The sequence below is a fragment of the Rhopilema esculentum genome, chromosome 3, assembly GCF_057945365.1.
Source record: "Rhopilema esculentum isolate cy_ngs chromosome 3, ASM5794536v1, whole genome shotgun sequence".
Taxonomy (NCBI): Eukaryota; Metazoa; Cnidaria; class Scyphozoa; order Rhizostomeae; family Rhizostomatidae; genus Rhopilema; species Rhopilema esculentum.
Window position 1 is genome coordinate 1,416,934 of NC_142817.1, and position 22,558 is coordinate 1,439,491.

Sequence of the window (22,558 nt, forward strand, 5' to 3'; positions counted from 1 at the left end):
ATAGAATGTTGTTGTAATTGTTTATACCACGAGACCGCCTGTAGAAAATGTTTAGGCAAGAAGAATTCATCTAGAAATGCCTTTAAGTCGAAAAGGTGCCACAAATGGGTAAAAGTAAAGGAAAGAAGACTCAGAATCAAAAGAAAGTTTCCAAGGTTTCATTTTTTTCTTGCTGTGAATTGTGCATGTTTAGTTTTCTTCAAGCATTAATAATTTGCTATCTACTTGATCGATAGTTGTTAAACTTGACTGTTTATTTTGCAAAACAGTGAATTACAATTTGTATAATTCACAATCTTAGGCTTCATAAATTTCGAGTGAAGGAATACATACAAAGATGGCTGTAAGCTTAATCAACATAGCTGCAACTTTTAACTTTGAGTTCCAACTTTTTAACTTACAACAACCTATAATATAATAATTATACAGATTACATGAACTTGATTACAGGGATAAAAACATTGCAAAAAACCTAGATGTGCATTCCATGCAAACCAATTGCCAAGGGTATGGCATGACGGCAGTCATTACACTATGAAGTTTGGTCTTCGTTGAATGCGCTCCGCATGCATGCGTGCAATAACTTTCAATTTCCATTTCACCTGCACATTATTAAGAATCTTATCATAGAATCTGTTCATGAGATCTGTTTATCAGGTGATGTTCCCTGCAAATGTCCCACCATTTAAACTTCTGACTTCTGATTGCAAGAAAAATCAAATAATACAAGGTCTCTTTGAAAGCCTATGTTCAGTTCACAATTTACTACCACAGTTTTGATTACCATCCGCTGGGGTTTCAGGTACTGCAGGACCCTTTGTCCTTTACAGTGTTTATTTTGTTCTAAGATGCAGGTCCCTTTTGCCACTGATTACCATAACTCAATTGTCTTGATAAATGTCAACTGTCTTGTTTGAATATTTCTTATGTGAAAATATTTAGATGCAAAAATGATGATTCTTTCAGGAAATTCAGCAAGTTGCAGAACTTAAGAGCTTGAGCAAAGTTGCAAAAGCCAAATCAAAGAAAAAGCAAGAGAAACCAATTGATAAGAGTCTTAAAGATTTCAGATTTTCTCAACTGGTGGTCCAGCCATTAGAGGAAAAAACACCTTATAAGGATGCAAAGGATCGCAGTATATTACATTCAAATGAACAGTTTTCAACACATATAACTAAGAAACATGAAGTACAAGGAACTCCAAGAAATGGTAGACACATTTCAGAAATCCAAGAAGGAGATGATGATGTTATGGTTATAGAAAATTCTTTTGCAAACAGTGATAGTGATGTCAGTGAGAATGATGATTTTGAAGTTGAAACTACCAAAGAAGAAATCCCAGTTGAAATTGATGAGCCAAAGTCTGATTCAGGCAAAGTAATGTATGTCTGAATTACTTAAGAATTATTATTAGAAACTTATTATATGATTTAATACTTATTTTGCTTAAAGGACAAGTGACACACTTTTCACCCTATCTTTTCTTTTCATTAACTTATTGATCATCGTTTAGAAGTAAGTTTTTCCTGGTTTAGAACAAAAAATTCTAATCAGGGGGTGCAGGGGGCGCAGGGGGCGCAGGGGGCGCGATTTCGCTTTTTATCACGTGACCCTATGACGTACATTGTGATAACTCGGAATTTTCCTGTCATTATTAGAGAGTCTACAAAACACGACGCAACAGTTCCAGACGAACTAAATTCGTTTAGAAGTGTGTTGTAAACATAAATATTGCACTGTATACCAGTAGAAGCAATAACAAATTATCACAATCTACGTCACGGTGTCACGTGATTCATTTCCCGCCATAATTTTAAAAGGGTTTTTAAGTAGGAAAATGAAATCAGAAAGGAAAAATATTTCAACAGCACTCTCATACAGCATTTTACTTTAAGTTAAAAGAAAAAAAAAATTGGCGCCAAAAGCGTGTCACTTGTCCTTTAAGCATATAGAACCTTAAAGTTCAAAATTTAAGACAGGTAGATCTTATGTTTGGGAAATGATTCTAAATATATGGAACCATTGTTACTTTGAATCCTGTGATTATTTGCAATGTTTTTTGAAATATTATTTTAACCCCTTTTCAGTTGTTTTTATTTGCAGTGAAAAAATTAAATTGTTTTGTCTGTTATAATTGCCCCTCAAGACTTCCACTTTGTCTCAACAGATGTTATACTGCAAAGGCAAATGATGAAGGCATTGTAGCTTTGGTTGTTCTGAATGACTCTGCAGTAAGTAATTCACTGAACAGAGTTTATGTCTTCCCCCAGATCACCCTTGAACCAGCTTTGTCTGTTCTTATTGATTGAACATTGATCTATCCCTTGACTTGCAATATTTGTAATCTTGTGAGTACAACCAAAATACAAAGATTGAAGAGAATAAGGCTAAGGTAGATGTCTAATTGCTGTGATGTCATTGCTAGTTTGTATTTATAAACTACTACAAGGGTTTGCAGGATCCAGCTTCCACCTACTAAATTAGCTTATACAGAACCATAATTTTCTTAAGGAGAGAATTTGTCAAAAGTTATCCAACAAATTTGATTTTTTTCTACCTTTGGATAAGATGGCAGTAGAGTTGTGTATTACCTGTTTTGTAAAAATGTTCTATTGGTCTAAATAATTCATGATTAATGTGATCATGATTAAGACAACAAATTACTTTTTGCTCCTGAAATTATCCATAGTCCTTCTGATCATTTTGTAGATGGTACCTGTAACTGGGAAATGTCTGCTGCATGTCATTAAAGGACAACTGGATATTTTTGGAAATGATGTTTCACAGTTGGATCAGCCTGTTCCAGTGTTTTGTTCCAGAACATCAGCATTGTATCTTTTGCAAGAGAAAAACAATTGCAAGACAAGGCTGAAACTACAAAAAGAAAGGCTTGCTATGTTAGAAAAGTATTTTAACAATAACTTTGAAAGAATAAAAGAAGAGGTTTCATTGCACAGGACAGCTGTGCTTTTAAAAACATTATCTTCATTCGATGTGGATTTTTGTTGCAGTCACAAACCATTCCAACAGATTTTTGTCAGGTCACCTGAGGTATTTATTTGTATTCTTTTTGTCAATTGAAATATTGTTTCTTTATTTTCATGTGTGGAACAGACTCTTATAGTTGATTTAGGTAATCCATTTGGGTGGTCATTCATCCATTGCTAAATTGAATAGTTCTTTGCACCAGATTTTGTAGAAACATATACAAAGTTATTACTTCATTCAAGATAGTAACAAGTTTACTTATTTCTATCTTTCTATAATGCAAATCCTGTCCCCATAGATTGCAATCACTGATATTTTATTAATTATTCCAAAACAAAAAAGTTAAATTTAATAATTTGCAATTATATATTTGTGTACAAAATTTAATTGGTAAATAGAGAATCAATATTTTTCAACAAAACAGTGTTATGCCTTTTGAAATGACTGACATTTGTGTTTGATAGGTTGGCCTCACACATTCTGAACAGGAAAGTGCCATTTCTGTAGCACAATGGAAGCCAGTTATCACAAAAGCTCAACAGTTATTGCAAAAGAGTCAAGGTAGCTCTCAAATGTTTCGTCTCTGAGTTCCCTCTTTTTCTAATCAGGTTTACCAGCTAAAAACAGGGGCTAGTTATAAAGTGAATCTTTCATTACTAAGTTCAAATAACATCTAACAATTTTGGTTTGGTTCTGCATTGATATCCATGAAGGTGTGTGACAATATATTTGCGAAAGATATTGTATTTGTAGAAAAGATGTGTCACTGTTATCTAACATATCACTAATTATCTAACAGTTTCACCTTATTTTTTCTATTCTTAGATTCTCCCTTCTGTATCTTACTTTGTGGAAACAAAAACACAGGCAAATCAACATTTTCTAGATTCCTTACGAACTCATTTTTGAAGAGGTACTGAATATTTTCACATCGTTAGTTGTTGCTATCTGTTAAAAAGTTTGTGAAGTCCATTGGCATTGTGCATCATAAGTTCAGGACTACACTAAAATGAGCTACTACCTACCCAAGCTCCAATTATTCACACATTGTATTGTCTACAACTCCTTTATTTTGTCATAAGGTTAAGGTTAAGTTGTTGCCAAATTTTCATTTGGTATTCAAAAATCTTTTATCATAATCAAAGCTTATTATAGAGATATCACTGCAAATGAACATTTTTAGCCAGGCTTTGCCCTTTTATAATCATGGTAACAGATAGTCACTGCCACACATCTTTTAATCACTGAGCATTAATTATAATTTCCAATTTTGCATCAATTCATACCTTTTTTCCTTTTCTTAATTCTGAGCTCCGACTTTCATTTCTTCTAAAAATTGTTGTTTTTTCTCAGGGTTTTCTATCTCTTTTATAAATAGCCTGTCCTCAATAGGCTGTCCTGCTTTCTCACCGCCCTCTAATAAAAAATAGAAAATTTCCTTCGAGTTGAAAGGATTATCTCGATGCTGCTAGTTTATAAGCAAATTTTGTTTTTGTCGTTGTTTCCCTACATTTTTTTCCACTTGTTCTCCATTGCAGTTCACGTGTGGTGTTATATCTCGACTGTGATCTTGGCCAAAGTGAATTTACTCCTCCTGGCCTGATATCGTTAACAAAAGTGGACACACCTCTTATTGGTCCGCCTTTTACACACCAAAGAAAGCCAATCGCGTAAGTTGACTTAAAAGCCGACTTCTAATGGAGACCAACGACCAATCTTTCATATGCCCTATCTCTAGATCTCTTTTCCAGGCTGGTAGTAGTCTTTGAGTCTACCTCTACTGCGCTTTGAGCGCGGGAACTAGACTGCTTTACTCCAGGTCAGCCTTGGTAATCTTGGTATGGAGAGCGTGGAAGTAAGATCTCTAGAGTTAACATCAGCCTTTCCTGGTGATCACCTTTGTGGAGGGTAGAATGTTTCCCGAGTTTTCTTCCAAAATATCCCGCGTGTGTATGCTTTAGATGCCCTGTTGATGAGAAAAAATGAAGCTGGGTTGAGTAATAAAATGTCGTACACGTAATCAAAATTGAATCATGGAACTGCTAGCATTGTTCACAAACCTCGAGCAGTTTATGTCCTTATTGTGGATGGTCGAAAAAAGATTTCTGTACAAGTAGACATGTAATATGTGTGAATTTAGGCCTTCTTTCTGACATCAAAATGATATAATTTCTAAATCATGTAGCAATTGAAACGCTTTTTTAAGACATAAACAATTAAACATATTCAGGAACGTTTTTATTGTAGGATTATTAATATCCTCATGGAATATGTTTTCTGATACATTGTAAAGATCATTTTGTTTGACATTGTTTTGTAAACAACTATGATATTTTGCCAAGAAAGATGCAGAAGTCAATATATGTTCCTTCATATCTGTCAGGTCTTTATCATCAAATTGCCTTTTTATGTGATTTGTTTTTGTATTTTTTGTTATTCATGCTCTACAGATCTTGGTTCTTTGGCAACACCACCCCAAAAGATGATCCTTCCATGTATATTCGCTGCATCCAAGAAGCTTTTCGTGTTTACATCGATGATTATTGCTCACAAGGACTGCTGATTGTCAACACTCAAGGGTGGATGAAGGGTATGTTTTCTAGAAATGTATAATACTCAGAAAGTGTCCAGTGCAATCATCCGATTAATTGAGTGGGAAACTTGTTATTTACAACTCTGCTGTTGATGTATTTTTGTGTGAAGCATGTCATGTTTTCCAGTTTTTCCCATACATTACGTTTGGAGCGTTAATCCTAACTGCTTCAAAACTGGTTCCTATTTTTACAAGAACTACATGCCCTTAAGAGAGATCGGCTGGTAGCGTTGCTAGTGGCTGCTGTGATACGGTTGGCGTATCTTAGGCCTGTCAGTCAACTGGGGAGGCGAAAAAATGCATCAACTGCAAGAAAATTTAAACATTACTCCTAGGGGTGTGTGATGTCGTGTGAGAATTGCTTCTAAAAGAGGTGACGAATCCCCCAGCGTAAGTGGAAATCCATCCTTGGAATCACTCCGATGTCTAAAATTTTTAGAAATTTTCTTTTGAGAGTTTCTTGGGTGTCATCTGATGAAAATCTCCGGTTGCCCTTGACAAAGTGCAAAGAATTTCATTTCGATATATTGTGTCCGTCGTTCACCAAATGGATTGTGATTGCGCAAGCCATCAACAGCTGTGGCACAGAAAAGATTGGTTTAATATTCAAATGATTCCTGTATTGCAAAATGCAAATACAAAAATTATTTTGATTGTCTCGATGTTGTTAATCGTCTCGATAGCTGGTAAAGTCCTTTGTGTGAGCCTACGATTTATAAATGTACGTTTTAAGTCAGTTTTGCGAGCTGGCGGTCTCATAGAAGTTTTTAATTTCACCATTTCTGATGATTTGCTTTTTAAATGACCTACAAAATCGGGAAAAAAGTTAAATACATTGAAGGCTTTATATCTTAATAGAGTTGCTTTTTCATTAAATTTTATCAGTTGTTTTATTTCAAAGGTATTGAGGTTGTATGTAAATGATCTTTTACTAGCATAGGCTGCTCTAAAAAATAATGCCGACATCGGTGCATAATCTGTAATCATTTATTGATAGAGTCGCTTAGATTTGCCCACTTCCATTGATCAATAAATAATTACAAGAACTTCGCAATTAACTTAATTGAGCTTTCATTGAAAGGTAATAGACGCGAAATCAGATTATTTTATGATCATTTCTGACTGGACATTTATTATTCTGTTGAATAATAACTACCCACAGATAAATCCCAGCTGCTTTTTAGATTTTCCTTGTTTCTCCCTTCCCGTTATTAACTTAATATTGTCTCTAAAATTAGATTTATATCAGAACAGCCTTAGAAATTGATGCGGTCTTGTTTTTTCCCCGACACTTATTACACGTTCATCTGCACTAATATTATCTTTTTCTGGTGGTCTGCCATGAGGATATATCAAATTAACAGTTCAAAAAGGTCACTTTTTAATTTTTCCAAGAAACAGTGACACAAGCTGTCATTTCAAATGTAAGGTTATGCATAAATGATAGTATTGAGATTGTGGCTGATAAATCAACCAAACATTAATAACTTGGAATAACATAGAACAGATTTTTATTTTCGTAACTATTTTCAATGTAATTGATTTTTTTAAAAACAAAGTATCAAAATTGTCAAGTAAAACTCTAGTAAAACGATGATCTGTTTATTAGGATTCTGATATATTGAAAAGGAATATTCTTTTATCGAGATATTCTTGTTTCCAACAAAATTGCAAAATTTTTACAAAAAGAGGAAATCTAGAACACGCCAAACAAAAACCTGATATCTGAAAATCTCTTTATTTTTCCCCTAAACTATGCCCGGTACCTCAAAATAGTTGTCGGCAGTTGCAGTCTCCTATGCAGTACAGGTAACCGCGCTATTCACAGTCTCGTTCTTGTAAGCTTCTTTTTCGCTTTCCCTTCTATATGCAAGCTCTCTATAGCTACCCCTCTTCCTACTTAGAATGTGAAGCGATTGCTATTTCAGCCATTCAGTATAACTCATTAATCGACTGGAATTTTTAAACAGGACTGGGCCTGTCCTTGTTGGCTGATGTGATAAGAATTGTAAGGCCTGCATTGGTCTTGCAATTCAGAACGCAGACGGAGACCGACCGTGGCTTTTCCCCATTAAGCGATGACTGGGTTCGAACGCAGCCAGGCTGGGTTTTTGACAGCGCAGCTAAAGAGAGGTATGTCCGTATCTTTATTCTATTTAAACGAATAAAGTCATAACTAATTTGATAAGATAATACTACACGTCATAGAAGATAGGGCCTAGTGTTCTTTGATTAGCCATTTAAACTTTTTAGCTAAGCCCTATATAATTATTTACGTTCAGCCTGTCGATGTTTGGTTCTTGTGAGATACACCCAGATATCGTGGTTAGACCTATTGCCAGAAAAACCTGTCTCAAAAAAGATCGTGAAAAATGAACTCCCCCCTTATAAACATTATATGCATTGCCAATAATTTGAACTATTTAAAAGGCTCGATTGCCAAACATGCATGAATTGTATGTAAGATCTTCTTTACGCTTAGTTTTCTTAATAAATTGTTGGTTGTTGGTTTTCGTAACAAATAATTATTTTCAAAATTTTTGATTGTTGAATGTTACACACAATGTTTGAAAGCTGATCGCAGAAATTTTTCTGATTTTGCATAGAAGGGCCCCAGAATGCAGGCAATACCAGGTTGAATGGCACATCTTCTCCCGACAACTGTGAAATCCCCCCTCACGGCGTTGTAGTACATTTGATGACGAAGTGTCAGGTACAAATGCCAAAAGAAAGCTAAAGTTTTCTCACTGAAGTCTTAAGTGTGGCTATCGTACTTCAGCGCCTCCACCTTGTAATCAGCACCGTCACTCAATATGTTTTCTAAAGTTTAAACTTGCCAGACCTAAAGATTAGCTTCATCCTTGGCCACCTGCCCGTTCATTTACGTCCTTTTTTATCATCATGTTGTCATCTGCAACAACCCTGATTGTCATGTGTGGTTTAGAGTGTACGGAATGAAACAGGGACCGCGGAAGCGGGGGCGGGGGCTTTGGGGGCTTAGCCCTCCTATAATTTCCAAAATGTACTCAAAATGATACCAAAAATCGCCCTGCTCTTGGTTTTTAGCATGTTTAGCCCCCCCCCCCCCCAAAACGTTTTAGCCCCCTCAATCTGTAATATGCTCAACAGTCCTTGGAATGAAATAATTCTTTATTGAAGGGGTAGGAAATAAGGATCTTCCGAACCGTGTGTACATCATACCTTGGGTCCCTGAGTCTCCATTGTTTAGTCAAAGAAATATAATTAGAAATTAGTGAAAATTTGTTTTATCTTATGGTGAACGTGAAATCTTTAAATGTCCAAGGCTTGATTTTTACAGATTCTAACACACAAATTTCAACATGTGGTTATGTTTGGATAGCGTTTAGTTTCGCAATAAAGGCGACATACTGAGCCGTGTTTCGAAAATTTTATTTTGCGGAAATCTCCTTTTTTCCTTATCCAGAAGATGATGCATTGCTTGTTTAATTGCATATGGAGTTTTATTGCGATACATTGTGAATGCACGCTAATCAAGCTACAAATTTTCATGATATCTTTCAACATGATGGTCGATCGAGTATTGAAGTGCTGCAGGTGGAAATTTTGATTTATTCGTAATCCCAAGAAGTGAAATTAATCTGTCAGTGGACCCATGTTCACAAGCTTCTGGCTGGGTGTTTAATTAAGTGAGCCATGTTTGCTATAGGCTCTTTCATTTCGTACTTATTCTGAGGCACAAATGTTTTAGACTAATATTGCCAGTCACTGAATTTGGAACAAATACAAAACACTATAAGTGATCTACCTGTGTAATGATATCAACAACCTAAAAATTTTGATCAAGACGCCCTCTTTTTGTTTTGTTTTTGTCCTTTTTTGAACGTTTCTCATTTTAATTTGTTTTTTTGGGTTGCTATGTCTTTTCGTGCAGATTTCAATTTAACGAATAGATCATATTTTAAAGATGCTTTGTTTGTATGAAGTTGTTTTTATGACGTTAGTGTGTATCTTTCTTGTGTTCGTAAAGATGAAGACAGGCAGTCCAGAAATCTATCGAAAATGGCAAGAAAGTAAAGCTAAATTTTGTGTATCGATCAAAATGTTGTAGTCCATAGACTGGTTTGCACTTCAATCTAGAAATCGCAAAAGATAAATCTTTCTTAGCCAGACAGAAATAAACATCCTTAAGACTACATGTTCTTTCTTAAAAACACGCTCATCCTTTAGCGGATGATCTTCATGTTTTCAAATTCAGTTTAAGATTTTCGTTTTTAGTAACTCTTATAAAATCTTTTAAGATCCAACTTGATAATCTTGTACTTAACGTTGTAAATGTTTTACCGACTAGTTTAAAGATTTATTTAAGACACGACACCATCTTTGCTTATCCGACTAATGCAAAGTTCTCAGTATCTCGGTTTAATTTCTGTATATACGGCAAAAATCAACAGTGGCCCGATGCATGAGGATCTCAGGGGTGAGGGGAAAGGGTGGGGGAGTAAGCCAAACGCCTCTTAAACTGTTTAGGGGAACACAGGCAGACAGGCTAGGTGTAGCAAATCCTCTTTAAATTCCAGGAAACACAGAAGCTAACAAAAGTTTGAAACTCGTTGAAGGTTTTTTCATAATTCGTTTTTACTCTTTGTCTCAATGCAATTTTTTAATATCTGTTTCAGTGATGGTATTGCCAGCTGCATAGAATCCCGAACGGAGTTTCACATTGTGGACACCCCGAGGAAGGAGGGCTCTGAGAATCAGTAAGACACTTTGATTCAACACAGATGTATAAATTAGCCACCGCAGAGCAGGGGGTTTGAAGGGGGGGGGGCTTTAGCAAAAAATGCTAAATATTAAGTAATAAACTACCAGTAAAGCCTCTTTTAGCCCCCCTTTATTTTGAGAACCCCCACTTTTCTTAACCCACCGCGGTGCCTGTAAATAATTTTCCATGTTTATTTGAACTAAGAGCTGATATCGATAACCCGAAAGAGAAGGAGTAAAAACCCTTTCTCCAGAAAGACTGGAGAAGTAAAGCATCATGCTCCGCTGTAAGCCACTCCATTATCTCACCCAAAGATGTCGCCATATTGAAAATGAATTATTCTGGCTACCTTATTTTCTGTTTCTTTGTGTTTTACATACTTTTGCCCTGATTTTGTCAATCGTATTCTTGTAAAAGTCATGTCATAGTGCGAATATGACAATTTCCTTAGATCTCATCGTACTTTTTTTAATTCATTGGATTTTATACTAGGAAATCAAAAATTGTTGCTATCTCGAATTATAATGAATCAATTAGAATCAATCAATTCAAGATTTTTATAAAGTGGTTTTTTAATTATGAGATATGAAAATTTTGAAATCTGACGAAATGAAATGCATGAAAACCTGAAGCATTTCCTTCGTGCGGAATTTTTTTCCAAAGTTCAAGATACAGCTTGTTTTATCAAATTTTTTCCTCTTACCAGAAAGCTGAAAGCTGTTGACTACAGAAAACTTTCCTTGCTTGCCTATTTTGCCCGCATGTACCGGCCAAACGATAAAGACCTTGCGTTTCAGTCGCATTGTTGTGACGTCATTGAAAGGCCGTTTCTGAGTCTGGTACCAAGAATCGTGTATTGGAAAGATGTTGCTGTACACGTGGTGCATTCTCAGGTTAGTGTGTGAAGCTTTTTTGTTTTTGTTGTGCGGGTGTTAAATAAACTTGGTTTCCATCCATTTCTTTTTCTGTTCTCTAGATCTCTGCATTATATTATGTACGTTTAGATAAAAATGATGGGGTTTGATTTAGCTTGAGCTCCGTTTATATTGCGACTGTACAACGATTTGCCATTAGACAGAGACTCTACCACGTAATTTGATTTAATTTGATACATTCGACAGTCAGTTATTAATTTAAACTAGCATCATTTAGCATCGCTTTTGAATTTATGGTTCTGACATAGGATAAGGCAAGGGGGGAGGGCCTCTCATCTCATTTATTTACATATTTTGAGATCTCCTCATTAAGAGTTCTATTGCACCTAGTTGTACTGTGCTCTTTTCTTTACTTAAATAATGATTTTAGAAACGTTTGGATATCAAATCAAATCAAATCAATCTTAATCACGAATCATTGATCCTACATTTGTTTGCCAGTAGCAGTTTGCGTTGACTGCTTCCTTCCATGCCAACTGACGAGTGCACTTCTACGGAAATAGAGATAGCCATCCGTGTTGATCATTTTTCGAAAACACCCTTTCTACTGATATCAAAACTTTAAAATTTGGCTTTATCGCTGATGTTATATTGATGAATTATCCGAGGAATACTATTTTTCCAAAATTATACTATTTTTGTAACAGTTTAAAACGTTTTACTATTTTTTAGCATACTTTTATTACGTTTTGTTAATTCCATTTTTGAAACGGAATGCATTACTTTATCAGGCCCCCTAGACCTCGAGGCCCTGGGACAAAACCCGATTTCTTTTAAATTTAGTCAATAAATTGATATATTGCGTTATTATTTTCTTCTTTTTCTTTTATCTTATTCTTTTCTTTTCTTTTCTGTTAAAAACTTTTTCACGTTGAAGCCCCAGTCCCCATTTACGACGCCCATGTTAATGCGTTGTGGAGTTGCTTCCCTACCCTGGGTACCAGAGCCTCGTGATTCCGAGGTTAAAGTATTGTAGACGGCTGCGGTGGCAATAAATGAGCTCAAAAATGTTTCTGTGGCTAGTTTCGAACTATATTTTTGAGACTGAATAATAGAGACTCTGGCACCCAGGGGGTTGCATCCCAGGCACTGTTACAACGAGACGGAGGTATAACTGATCTTTAAAGCGTCCCGTTCTCAAAAAACCTTCCATTCTCAAGAAACTTAGCGCCCATGAAGATGTCACATTGTGACGCGAGCTGCTTTAAAACAGATACAATCCTTGCCGAAAGTCTTGAAACGCTAACGTCAGTTTACTAGGGAAAATTCAGCCATTGCTCTATCAGCCTGCTATGAATCATAGCTATTAATTTGAAACAAATCGACGTATGAGATTAGGAATTCATTTTCTATTATCAGGCATATTCTTTTATAATAACGAAACGAAAGGGACAAGCAGGACCAAGAAAAGCATTTGGTTTGCCCTGATTTCATCAAGTGTAACATTACAAAACATCAAGATAATATTATATTACATCACAAAACATAAAGGTTTCGAGACTTGTCTTCCTTTTGTTATAAAGTTTCTAAGCGGTTGAGTTTCTATATATTTTGTATAATCTTGTTTCTTGATATGTCTTCGGATCAGGGCCCCAGCCACAAGGGGGCCGGGGGCCATGCCCCACGCTTTTCTTGCCAACCATAGGTATCATATCCCTCTTTTAGATATTAAATAAGTAACCCCTTCTTTTTTGCCCCCCCCCCCCCCAATTTAGAATCGGTTGCGCGGGCCCTGCGGATCTTGGGTTATGTCTACTTATCAACATGTTAGGGTAATTTCACACAATGGACTGTTTGAAGTTATGTTTTGACGTGCACTCAATACCATACCTGTAGTGGCGTCTCTTGTACCCCTTCTCTAACTGAATCCTTTGTAAGCTCTCTGTTGTCAACATCAATTTCTCCCTTTGCAGATTGCTAGCAAACGCTCTAATTCAGCCCTATTTTGACTAGGCAAGCAGTACTTGGTTTCCATTCTTAAACAAAACATTAAACAAAAAAATTTAGACAGCTCAAAATAAATATATCAGGTTTTGTTAGAATCTGAATAACAGAGCACATATAGGAATCAAAGAATTAAAAAATATAAATTGGCTCCCCACGAAAGATAGATTTGAACAATGTATGACACAAAAGGTTTTCAAATTTTTGATAATACGGCCCGACACCACATGTCAGAGATGATCTTATCAGTTGGCAAGAGCCGAATAACTCGATAATAAAGAACAAACTGAATCAACTTTTCCGGAAGAAAAAACATAAGGCAAAATGGCCTCATATGTTGGTCCCAAAATTTGGAACAATATACCATCAGAACTAAAATCTGCAAGGAACGTCAATAGTTTCAAACATAAGATCAAAAATGAATTTTTTGAAGATTTGCAAAGTCAAGAGGATAGCCACTACATATTTTATTGAAAACCCAAAATCAGCCAACGAAAAGGTTCTTGTTAACATTTTTCAGAATTTTTTCCCCAGTTTTTCATACAAAATCCATTTTTTCATGTACACATCTTTTTGATAACACCTCTGGAGGGACCATTATGGAAACAAGATCGTATTGACCTTTTTGGTGCTATCCCTGCCATTTTTAACCTGGGATGTTTTTAGACTACGTTTTTAGCTTTTATCTATACATTTTAGGTATCTTAACTAGATCACTTTCCTATTCTTAAATTTAAATTGTAATTTAGTTTGATGGCAAAATTACACATACATACATATCATCCATAAGACCAAATTCCTATTTAGAGATACGACTGAATGGAAACAGAGTCACTCTCTAAGTGTTTTCAAATCTTTTAAGCGGTATCTTAATCCCTATCTCGAGATGCAAATCTTGTAGCTAAATATCACAGCAACATTCAGAATAATCGCAGAATTTGCACTGTTGATCAGACAAATAACATGTGAATCAAATATATGTAAAGATTTGAATCATGTTTTGCTTTCACAAATGATGCTAAAAACAAACCATATCTGATCTGCTTTAAGTATCCTTTGAAGGTGGTTCGTAGCAAATATTGAAACAAGAAAACAGGTCCTTAGTAAGGCACAAAAATTGCACCAACTAACAGAGAGTCTTGTATGAGGAAGTGAGCCGATTTCTGGCGTTGCTGTCCCTATTAGATTCAACCAACGTTTTAGAATCTCCAGAATAAAGATAAGCTATGATGACTTTAAGCCCATACCTTCTTTCCTTTGAAGTGAAGAGTCTTTGCAAGGATTTCTGTACAATAAAGCAGAATTCACATAAGTATGAAGAAAACTTTGATCATGCATTTAAAATTAGCGGGAGTCTCATTATTCTGAAATAAATTTATATAAATATTAAAAATGTCGATAAATTCTGTCGCCTATTTAGGCCTGAAACGTGGACGTCTTATGCAGATACGAATTTAGGCCTGAAACATGGATTTAATATGCCACAAACATAAAAGGCTGTATATGTTTTATCAAGTGGGGGTCATCGGGCTTTGTAGAACAACGAAGAAAATTTATCGCGGATGACAAAAGTCTGGCAATTTCGCGACGGAACGACGGAATTCTCCACACTTGCCCGACGCGTGTTGAATTAAAAATGATACAGGGAATGCGGAATTTTTAAAAAGTTTTGCGGATTTGCGGAATTCTTCATCTATTGTCTTGTAAAAAGTTTGATCTTTATCAAAAACGTCGAGTAAAAAAGGTTTTGTCGGATGAAAATCGAATTGTTTGGCCACCTTCGAATATGTTCGAGTGAGTTGAATGAGCGCGTGCGCAGTTATAATCTCTTATGCTTAATTATTTTTAATGCGGCCAAAAGGGGGCAGGGAAACATTCTACCCTGAGGCCTCTAGGTCCAGGGGACCTTTTATAGTGATGAATTCCATTTTAAGAATGGAATTAATCAAACGAAACAAAAGTATGCCTAAAAATAGTACTTTGCTTAAACGAAATAAAGTATTTAGTTACGGTTACTGCCTGAAACGAACGACCGGGGTCTTATGACGCTAGAGTTTGTCAAGAGAATGTAAAAGGGCCTTTGCATGTAAGATAAGCACGGCAGCCGCTTTGCGTTTCTTTGCCTTCATTTTGTTGGCGAAAAGCCGAGAGAAAGATCGAGCGAAAAATCGAATCGTTTGGCCTTGGCTTAAGTAGCATCTATCAACAATTTTGGGACGCGGAATATTGGCTAAAAATGACAGTGGATTTCAATCAAAAATTGCGCGTAACGGCGGATTTCTACCTCCTTTGATAACCACCCCCTCTTCCCACCCACCCCCACCCCCCACCACCAAGGATGCTTACAGCAGCAACTGAATGGACGATAGTTGTATTTTCAAGAGTCGCCCGTTGTTGTGATGTCATTGCAATTGCAAGCCCGACATGGAGTATTTTGATTTGAATGTTTATATTGTTAAGAAGGTTTAAGCATGGAAGTAAGGAAGCACTAACAGGTGGTTTTCGTTGAAAGGAGTAAAGCAGGGATAAAGGAAAGTCGTTTTGAGCAAAAGATAATGAATTTATGTGTGGTAACAGCGATAGAAGGTGTCCTCCAGCTCATTACGACTACAATTTTAAAAGAGTTATTGGTTTAGGTTATGAAAGCTTCTGCTTCAATTTGTGATCAATTTATATCTTATCAGCAGAGTTTGTTTTGTGAATTTTTGCTCCCATAAATACCTTCCACTTAATAATATCTTCCACCTATGAAATTAATCCCCGCCCATTTTGTTAAAAATCCGAAGCGCTTTGCAATATATTCTTGCAATTTTTGTCAGTAGATGCGGAATTTTCTTCTAAAACTGTGAACAACTTGATTGGAAGGAGTGGTCAGCAATCGTATGACCTTGAGTTGCTTTGGTTTGTATATAATGCTTTTGGTGAGTCATTAGCTGTTGTGAAACGCTGACTGTGAGAAATCTTATGTTATCCTTTCCTGTCTATAACTTTGTTCGTGCCCAGCTTTCTTGTGTAGCTTAGCTGCCATGGTACTCGCGTACCTCACAGTCATCATTTTAAGGATATCACTACAAAACTCCTAAACTTTTGTTTCTTTTTCCCCTACAGGTCCCTCCAAGTATGATATTGGCCTCCTTGAACTTCTCCCTTGTATCTTTGGCTTATGTAAACCCAGGCAATGTGAGTATATTTAACCCTACGATGTGTTCAAGTTCGTTTGCAATATTACTGGGCAATAACGAAAAATATGTATGTGGTAAGGGACATTCTGTATTTGGTAAAAAATGTAACCTGAATAATCCTGATAACTTCAAGACAGCTCGAGCTAGTCGCAGGGAATTCTTTGTAAATCTCGGAAATACACGAGATCTAAAAAATTGCTTAAAACTAATATTTTGAGATTTTCCGAAGCACACCAACAACAATTTCTGTTCATTTTTGTTTTGATTATAGAACTAGACAACCCCAGTCAGTTTTACCCTCCTCCTCAAACAACTTACTATCCCTAGATTTTTCTCAATGTTTATAGGTGGCTTCTGCCAAGCTAAATATTTTTCCCAGAGAGAGCAAGATCGTTTGATATGCCCGTCTTGGTTTCCAAAACATGTGTCTTCTAGATAAATTCTACCAAAAGTGATATCTCAGCATAACTCTAAGTAATTCACTCTCATGAATCGCGTTCAAGATTTTTCAGAGTTACATAATTAAAAAATGAGAGACACTCCCAGTTCTTGAATATTGATATTCTTGAAACGAGTCCAATTCATAATCAAATGCTTTGCTCTGTCAGATGCTTTACTAAAATTCTCAACAACTGCTTCATTCCCATAGCATTACGTGTAGAGTGGTTTTTTGATTTCATCATATGTATATCGATGCGAATTTACAGATACTTGACTAGAATCCTGAACGAAACTTTCATTTAAAGCCTAAAGGAACATATCTTCAAAAGATATAAGGAAGAGTCGCTTAATAGATCGTCCAGCCCGTATGTCCCCTATGCCAGGACGAAATAGTTTTTCTCGTGAAGAATTGTTCATTTATAATGTATCGTTCATCGTCGTTTTGCGTTTTATCTGCCCTCTGGCTTCTTAAGAAGTTTTTTTATAAAGCACCTACAAATGGTTTTGTGTTCCTCTGCAAATAGTCCCTTGCTAAAACGTCTTTTACCTTGAAATTTTCTTCAACTTCTTAAACTATCAAACTTTTACATAACAGGTCCTGATTCACAGCACCTCTAAACGGTGGACCCTGTACTGGTTCAGAACCTTGAAAATAATCAGGTGCTTCAATGCGTGGTTCAATTTTTTGGTGGGAGAATTGTAGGTCATTGACAGAAGTCGGTCGTCTTACGAGTTTTCAAATCCATTTACTCATTTGACGTTGTCCGCTAGAGATTATCTAGGAAAAAGCTCTCAAGTATTGATATTTTGCTAAATGATAATTCAACCCAAATCAATGCGTGTATTTTTCCCAGATTATTGAACTGCCCGACGATGTTTTAGCAGGTGGTCCCAAGTTCTTACGAAATTCTCCCATTGCGGAACACATTGGATATGGTACGTTTTCGTAATATTGCGTTAACTTGTCACTGTTTTTGTCTTTGTCTTTATGAGAGGCGGTTTTGCTTTAAAAAAAATTCGAGGGATGATGATAGATAAATAAAAGGTTTGTTTCACAATTCACCAAAATTATTGCAAAGTCCACCTTGCGTCATCAAATTACACGACAAGATGATGACGTCATGATTTTTTAAAGAGCACACCTTCTATTTGTGATGTTTCGTGGAAATGGGTGTCGGGTTCATCGCTAAGAATAGGCCTAGTCACCAAAGAATTCAACTTCTTAGAAACACTTATTTCAGATCCTAGCGGACGTAATAGATGAGCGAACGTAATTATTGACCTGTCTGTCATGTGAAATTCCTATCTTTACATCAATCTAATTCACGGCCTCGTTTTTGTAAGGAACGAGAGCGTCATTGTACGACTGTTTTGAGCTCAGATTAACCACCATTTTCTTAGACCTGGTATAAATTTTCATGTTGTTTGTGCTAGTATTGTAGGTTTTTTGACAATATCTTTCAGGTGAAAATTTTCACCTGCAGTCGGTAAACGCTGTTAGATCCATTAAAGAATGTTTAACTTTACCTTGTCATAAAATTATTATCACAAGTTCTTAATCCGAATTCAGAAATTTAGTACTTAGAAGTTTGAAGCATTTTTCAAAATGATGTTGTAAATTGAATTAGGGTGTTGCATAGCTCAACCAAAATAAACTTAAAAATAGAACCATGTGTCTGAATTTTTTTTGGATCCGTTTTAGAGTACGAGCTGGCCGTTTTAGAGTACGTTTTGGTTTAAAATCTGAGTATATTGCATATATTTTAATACTCCATGTCATATATTCTTATACGTCATATTGCTTCCCCATGATATTCGCGCTATGAGCTGTTTTTCTTTGCTTCTCCAGGATTTATAAGAAATATTGACATTGCCCTCAAAGCATTTTTCATTTTAACACCGGCTCCGTTTGAGGAGCTCAGCAATGTGAATTCTCTTATCAAAGGCAACATTGGCCTCCCTGTCGAGCTTTTAAGCAAGGTATGTTATGTTCTTCACTTCATCTTTGCAGTTTTCCTGCCTACTTCAGAGCCAATCCTTCCAGAAACAGACGACGCAATTTTGCTACATTAGGAAAATCCAAAATTCTGATGTCGTCTGCCTTGACTGAAGTCGAAAAAAATTGTATCATTTTATTGCAGACTTTTTGCTCGAAATCTTTTCTCCATGCTTTTGTTTCATTCAAGAATTGATTGTTTCAATATTTTTAGCATAATATTTCTCTCTGTCTAGGACAATATCACTGACTCATACTATTTCACACGGGAAGAGCAATCAGAAATCCTCGGGACACGCGCGAGAAAGCCGCGTTTCAATCTCAAGAGAAGGAAGTTTGATTCTCCGATGACTTCATAGCAGCATAGCCTTCTATATATCCAATCAACAGATTTAATTCTGAGGTTTTGCGGTTGCTTGAAGTAGACCTTACCGTGACCCTTTTTTCAAATAACGCCCTCGAGATAAGCAAGAATATGCTTTATTTTTATTGTCGTTTGTTGGAAATGACGTCAACATAAAGGGCCGATCTGAACTTACTTTTAAGAAATAAGTCGAATTCATTTCCCGAAAACACTCGACTCCATGGGGTCCTTTCGCAATACATTTCCTTTGGATAAGGTTCTCTAGATCCACGAAGATTCAAAACTGTTTTTCGACTAAAAACGTTCTCTGTTATGAAGCACCGTTATTTCCTCTTTAACTCTACAACTCAAATTATAAAATTTCAAATTATGTCTCCCGAAATGTAAAAGAATAACTCACATTGACGATAATATGCAACTTTTTTGAGTCAATACTAATTTCACAATGTTTTGGCTGTGTGTTTATTTAATGTGTAAGCTTCCATTTTGTACGGAGATTCTAATATTCTTTCAAAAACAGCTTTGGTGGTAGGAAGCAGAGCAGAGAAGCCCCTGAATTTTTTGCTTCAGATGCTTGGAATTTAGTTTAATTAAACGTTTTTTATTTCATAAGAAACTTGGATCAGCAGTATATACGAAAAGTTTCTTCATTTGGCATCTAAGTTTTGGCATTTTAGAACCAAAATTTCTTATTCGGTTTCTTATTTTGGGACCTAAAATTGTCATATTGTTTTGAAGTTGAGCATTTTTGAAAGAACATAAACGCAGATCTACAGATAAAATTCAAAGTATGCTATCTTTTGCAAAGAAAAATCAAATTTTGGAATCTTTTTTTTAAAAAAATGGAAATTTTACAGGTTCTTAACTTCTTCGGCCTAATGCTCAAGCTTTTAAATTTTTTGGCATGTTAGTACTAGATCCTTATAAATCAATTTCTAATTTGAAAAAATCGGGTAGCTTGGCTGCTCCGGAATGTGCCTACCTTTAGCTTTTTGCAGTAAAAGTTGGAATTATGGTGCAACAATTCTTCAGGCATCAGATAATAGCAGTAATTTATTAACAAAATTTTATTCAAATATTTAGCTTGAAGCCATCTGCTGCCTTGTTCTTGTCAGTAGGCCGGTTCTGTTGTCTCCAAAGTGCGTTTTCGCGGCAAAACCTGTTTCCAATCAACAGTATAAGACGCAGCTGCGACAGCTGCTTGACGAGATGCATTTTTGATTTGTAGCCCGATTGTCTTCTGCTGGCAAAACCATTCGCTTGTATCGAAATAAGCCCACCATAACGCTTTTGTTCTCGAATCAGTGTTGTTGTTGTTAGTCTCGAGATATTCAAAAAATGGCAGAGAAAACAAATTGTTCAACCGTATGCAGCCTTGATCTAAATTTTTCACTTGTAGTTTTGCAGAAATCAAGGAAATTTTTCGCCATGTTGTTCTCAGAATGTGTTGGAAGTTTCAAATTAGACAAGATGGCGAAGTTCGGTAATTGCATCTTATTGCATCCTATCAGGTCACTGGTCGATATGCATCCTAAATTTTGATACTTTATATTACAACGAATCGCTTTCAATTTTTGAAATTTAATGTCTCAGCTTGAAAAAAATATTCCCCCACTGCATTATGTATAGGTCCTGCTCACCAGATACCGGGCTCATTTCGTATCGGATTGTGGCTGTTCACATGATGCTAAAGTGTTTATTTACTTATTAATGAAAGGTTTCTGGTATACCAAATGCCAAAGAGCTATTTTCAAGAAACACAAAGCGTAACGTGGCAGAGCATGACAAAGAACAGTTTGTCAGTCACAAGATCATGCCTTCCATTATATATGTATGTCAATTAAACATAAAATAAGTGCCAAATCGTCAAAAATTATTATTCCCATCACATCTTCCAATAAACGATTCATTTATTCAATTCGAGGTTAGACTCCTTGAAGAGAGGCTCCTGTAGATTAGAGTTTGGGTCTCTACATTGACTTGAGCAAAACACGAATTTTTTAAGAATCTTAGCTCAGAATTCCTTCTTGGTTTCTTGATTATTGTTGTTGATCTTAGAACTAAAAATTTCTTGAAGGTTCCTTAAACAACCAAAGTGCTACCTTTAGCTACTTTTAGATAGAAGATAACACACAAAACCATGGGTAGCCGAACCCTTCCAATTTATATTGACGAGAACAGAATATAAACTTCAACAACTAACATAAAAAATAGTAACATAACGGAACTTAACATATCATAACATAGCATAACATAACATAATATAGCATAACATAACATAACAAAAAATAACATAACATAGCATAACATAACATAACATAACATAACATAACATAACATAACATAACATAACATAACATAACATAACATAATAACATAACATAACATAGCATAACATAATATAGCATATAACATATTACATAATATATAAACCATACAACATAAAACATAAGGCATGAAACATATAACACATAACATATAACATATAACAAAAATTATACATAACATGGAATTGCAACCCAGCCATCTTAGTTTTGAAATTGCAAGTTTTGTCCGAATAGAGAAATGCTATGGTGAATAACTCAACATTGTTTAAAGGGGGGAGGGGAAACTGCTAATGTTAATGAAGAAAATGCGTCAATGTTCTAAAATGTGTTCCAAGACTTTTGGCAGGCATTGCAGTCAGTCACAAGGTAAATCCTTTCTAGTAGAAATCTCAATTGAATCATAAGTAGGTTCTTGATCGTCTTAATGAGCCGTTTCCACTCTATCTTTAAAAGAAAGAGTTTCGAGAAGTTTCTTAAGGTTAAAGGTTATCCAACCTTATAAAAAATGATATCTTAAAGAAATAATTCAATATCATCTTTGATATTTTTACGAGCAGTTTCTTATGGTCAAAGGTGATCGGTACCATGATTTCTCAATTTTTTGGAAATGATATAGTCGGTTTTTTATTGATGGTTTCTTATTAGAATGCATGTATTGAAAATATCGTCTTTATAAGAGAGAATGCTACTTTGAAAAAGTTTAAAGCTTCAGTTAATTCTAGCACATTATATTTCCTTTGCCTGAATCGTAACATTGAAGGCAAAAACTACTACAAAATGTAATGACCTGTAAGGAGAAATGAGACATGTAGACCAAGGTTTTATTAATGATTTTACGGGCTTGTTTCCTATTGGAAAGTGAATGTTCTGGTTATGTTATAATTATGTTACGAAACCATAAGAAAGAATGGACGAGCTTTGTATCACATGACGTTGTTTACTTTCGTAGAATCCGGAGAAAAAATTTTGTAGAATTTAATGACGTCATTCCTCTTGGTCCCTACATAAAGCTCTTGCCTCATTGCAAAATCGCAAATACACCAA

The 22,558-nt window shown here is 35.6% G+C and overlaps 1 protein-coding gene across 1 annotated transcript; it reads left to right on the plus strand.

Annotated features, from left to right (window-relative positions):
• On the plus strand, positions 1-19,637 carry LOC135692939 (polynucleotide 5'-hydroxyl-kinase NOL9). The gene is made up of 15 exons (XM_065211294.2): positions 1-155; positions 967-1,382; positions 2,168-2,231; positions 2,710-3,051; positions 3,453-3,549; positions 3,814-3,901; positions 4,527-4,658; positions 5,439-5,578; positions 7,552-7,714; positions 10,240-10,320; positions 11,032-11,218; positions 16,313-16,384; positions 17,682-17,763; positions 18,677-18,807; positions 19,060-19,637. The coding sequence occupies exons 1-15, from the start codon at positions 105-107 to the stop codon at positions 19,180-19,182; spliced, it is 2,169 nt and encodes a 722-aa protein (XP_065067366.2). The 5' UTR covers positions 1-104; the 3' UTR covers positions 19,183-19,637.
• Positions 19,638-22,558: the final 2,921 nt, after the last annotated feature.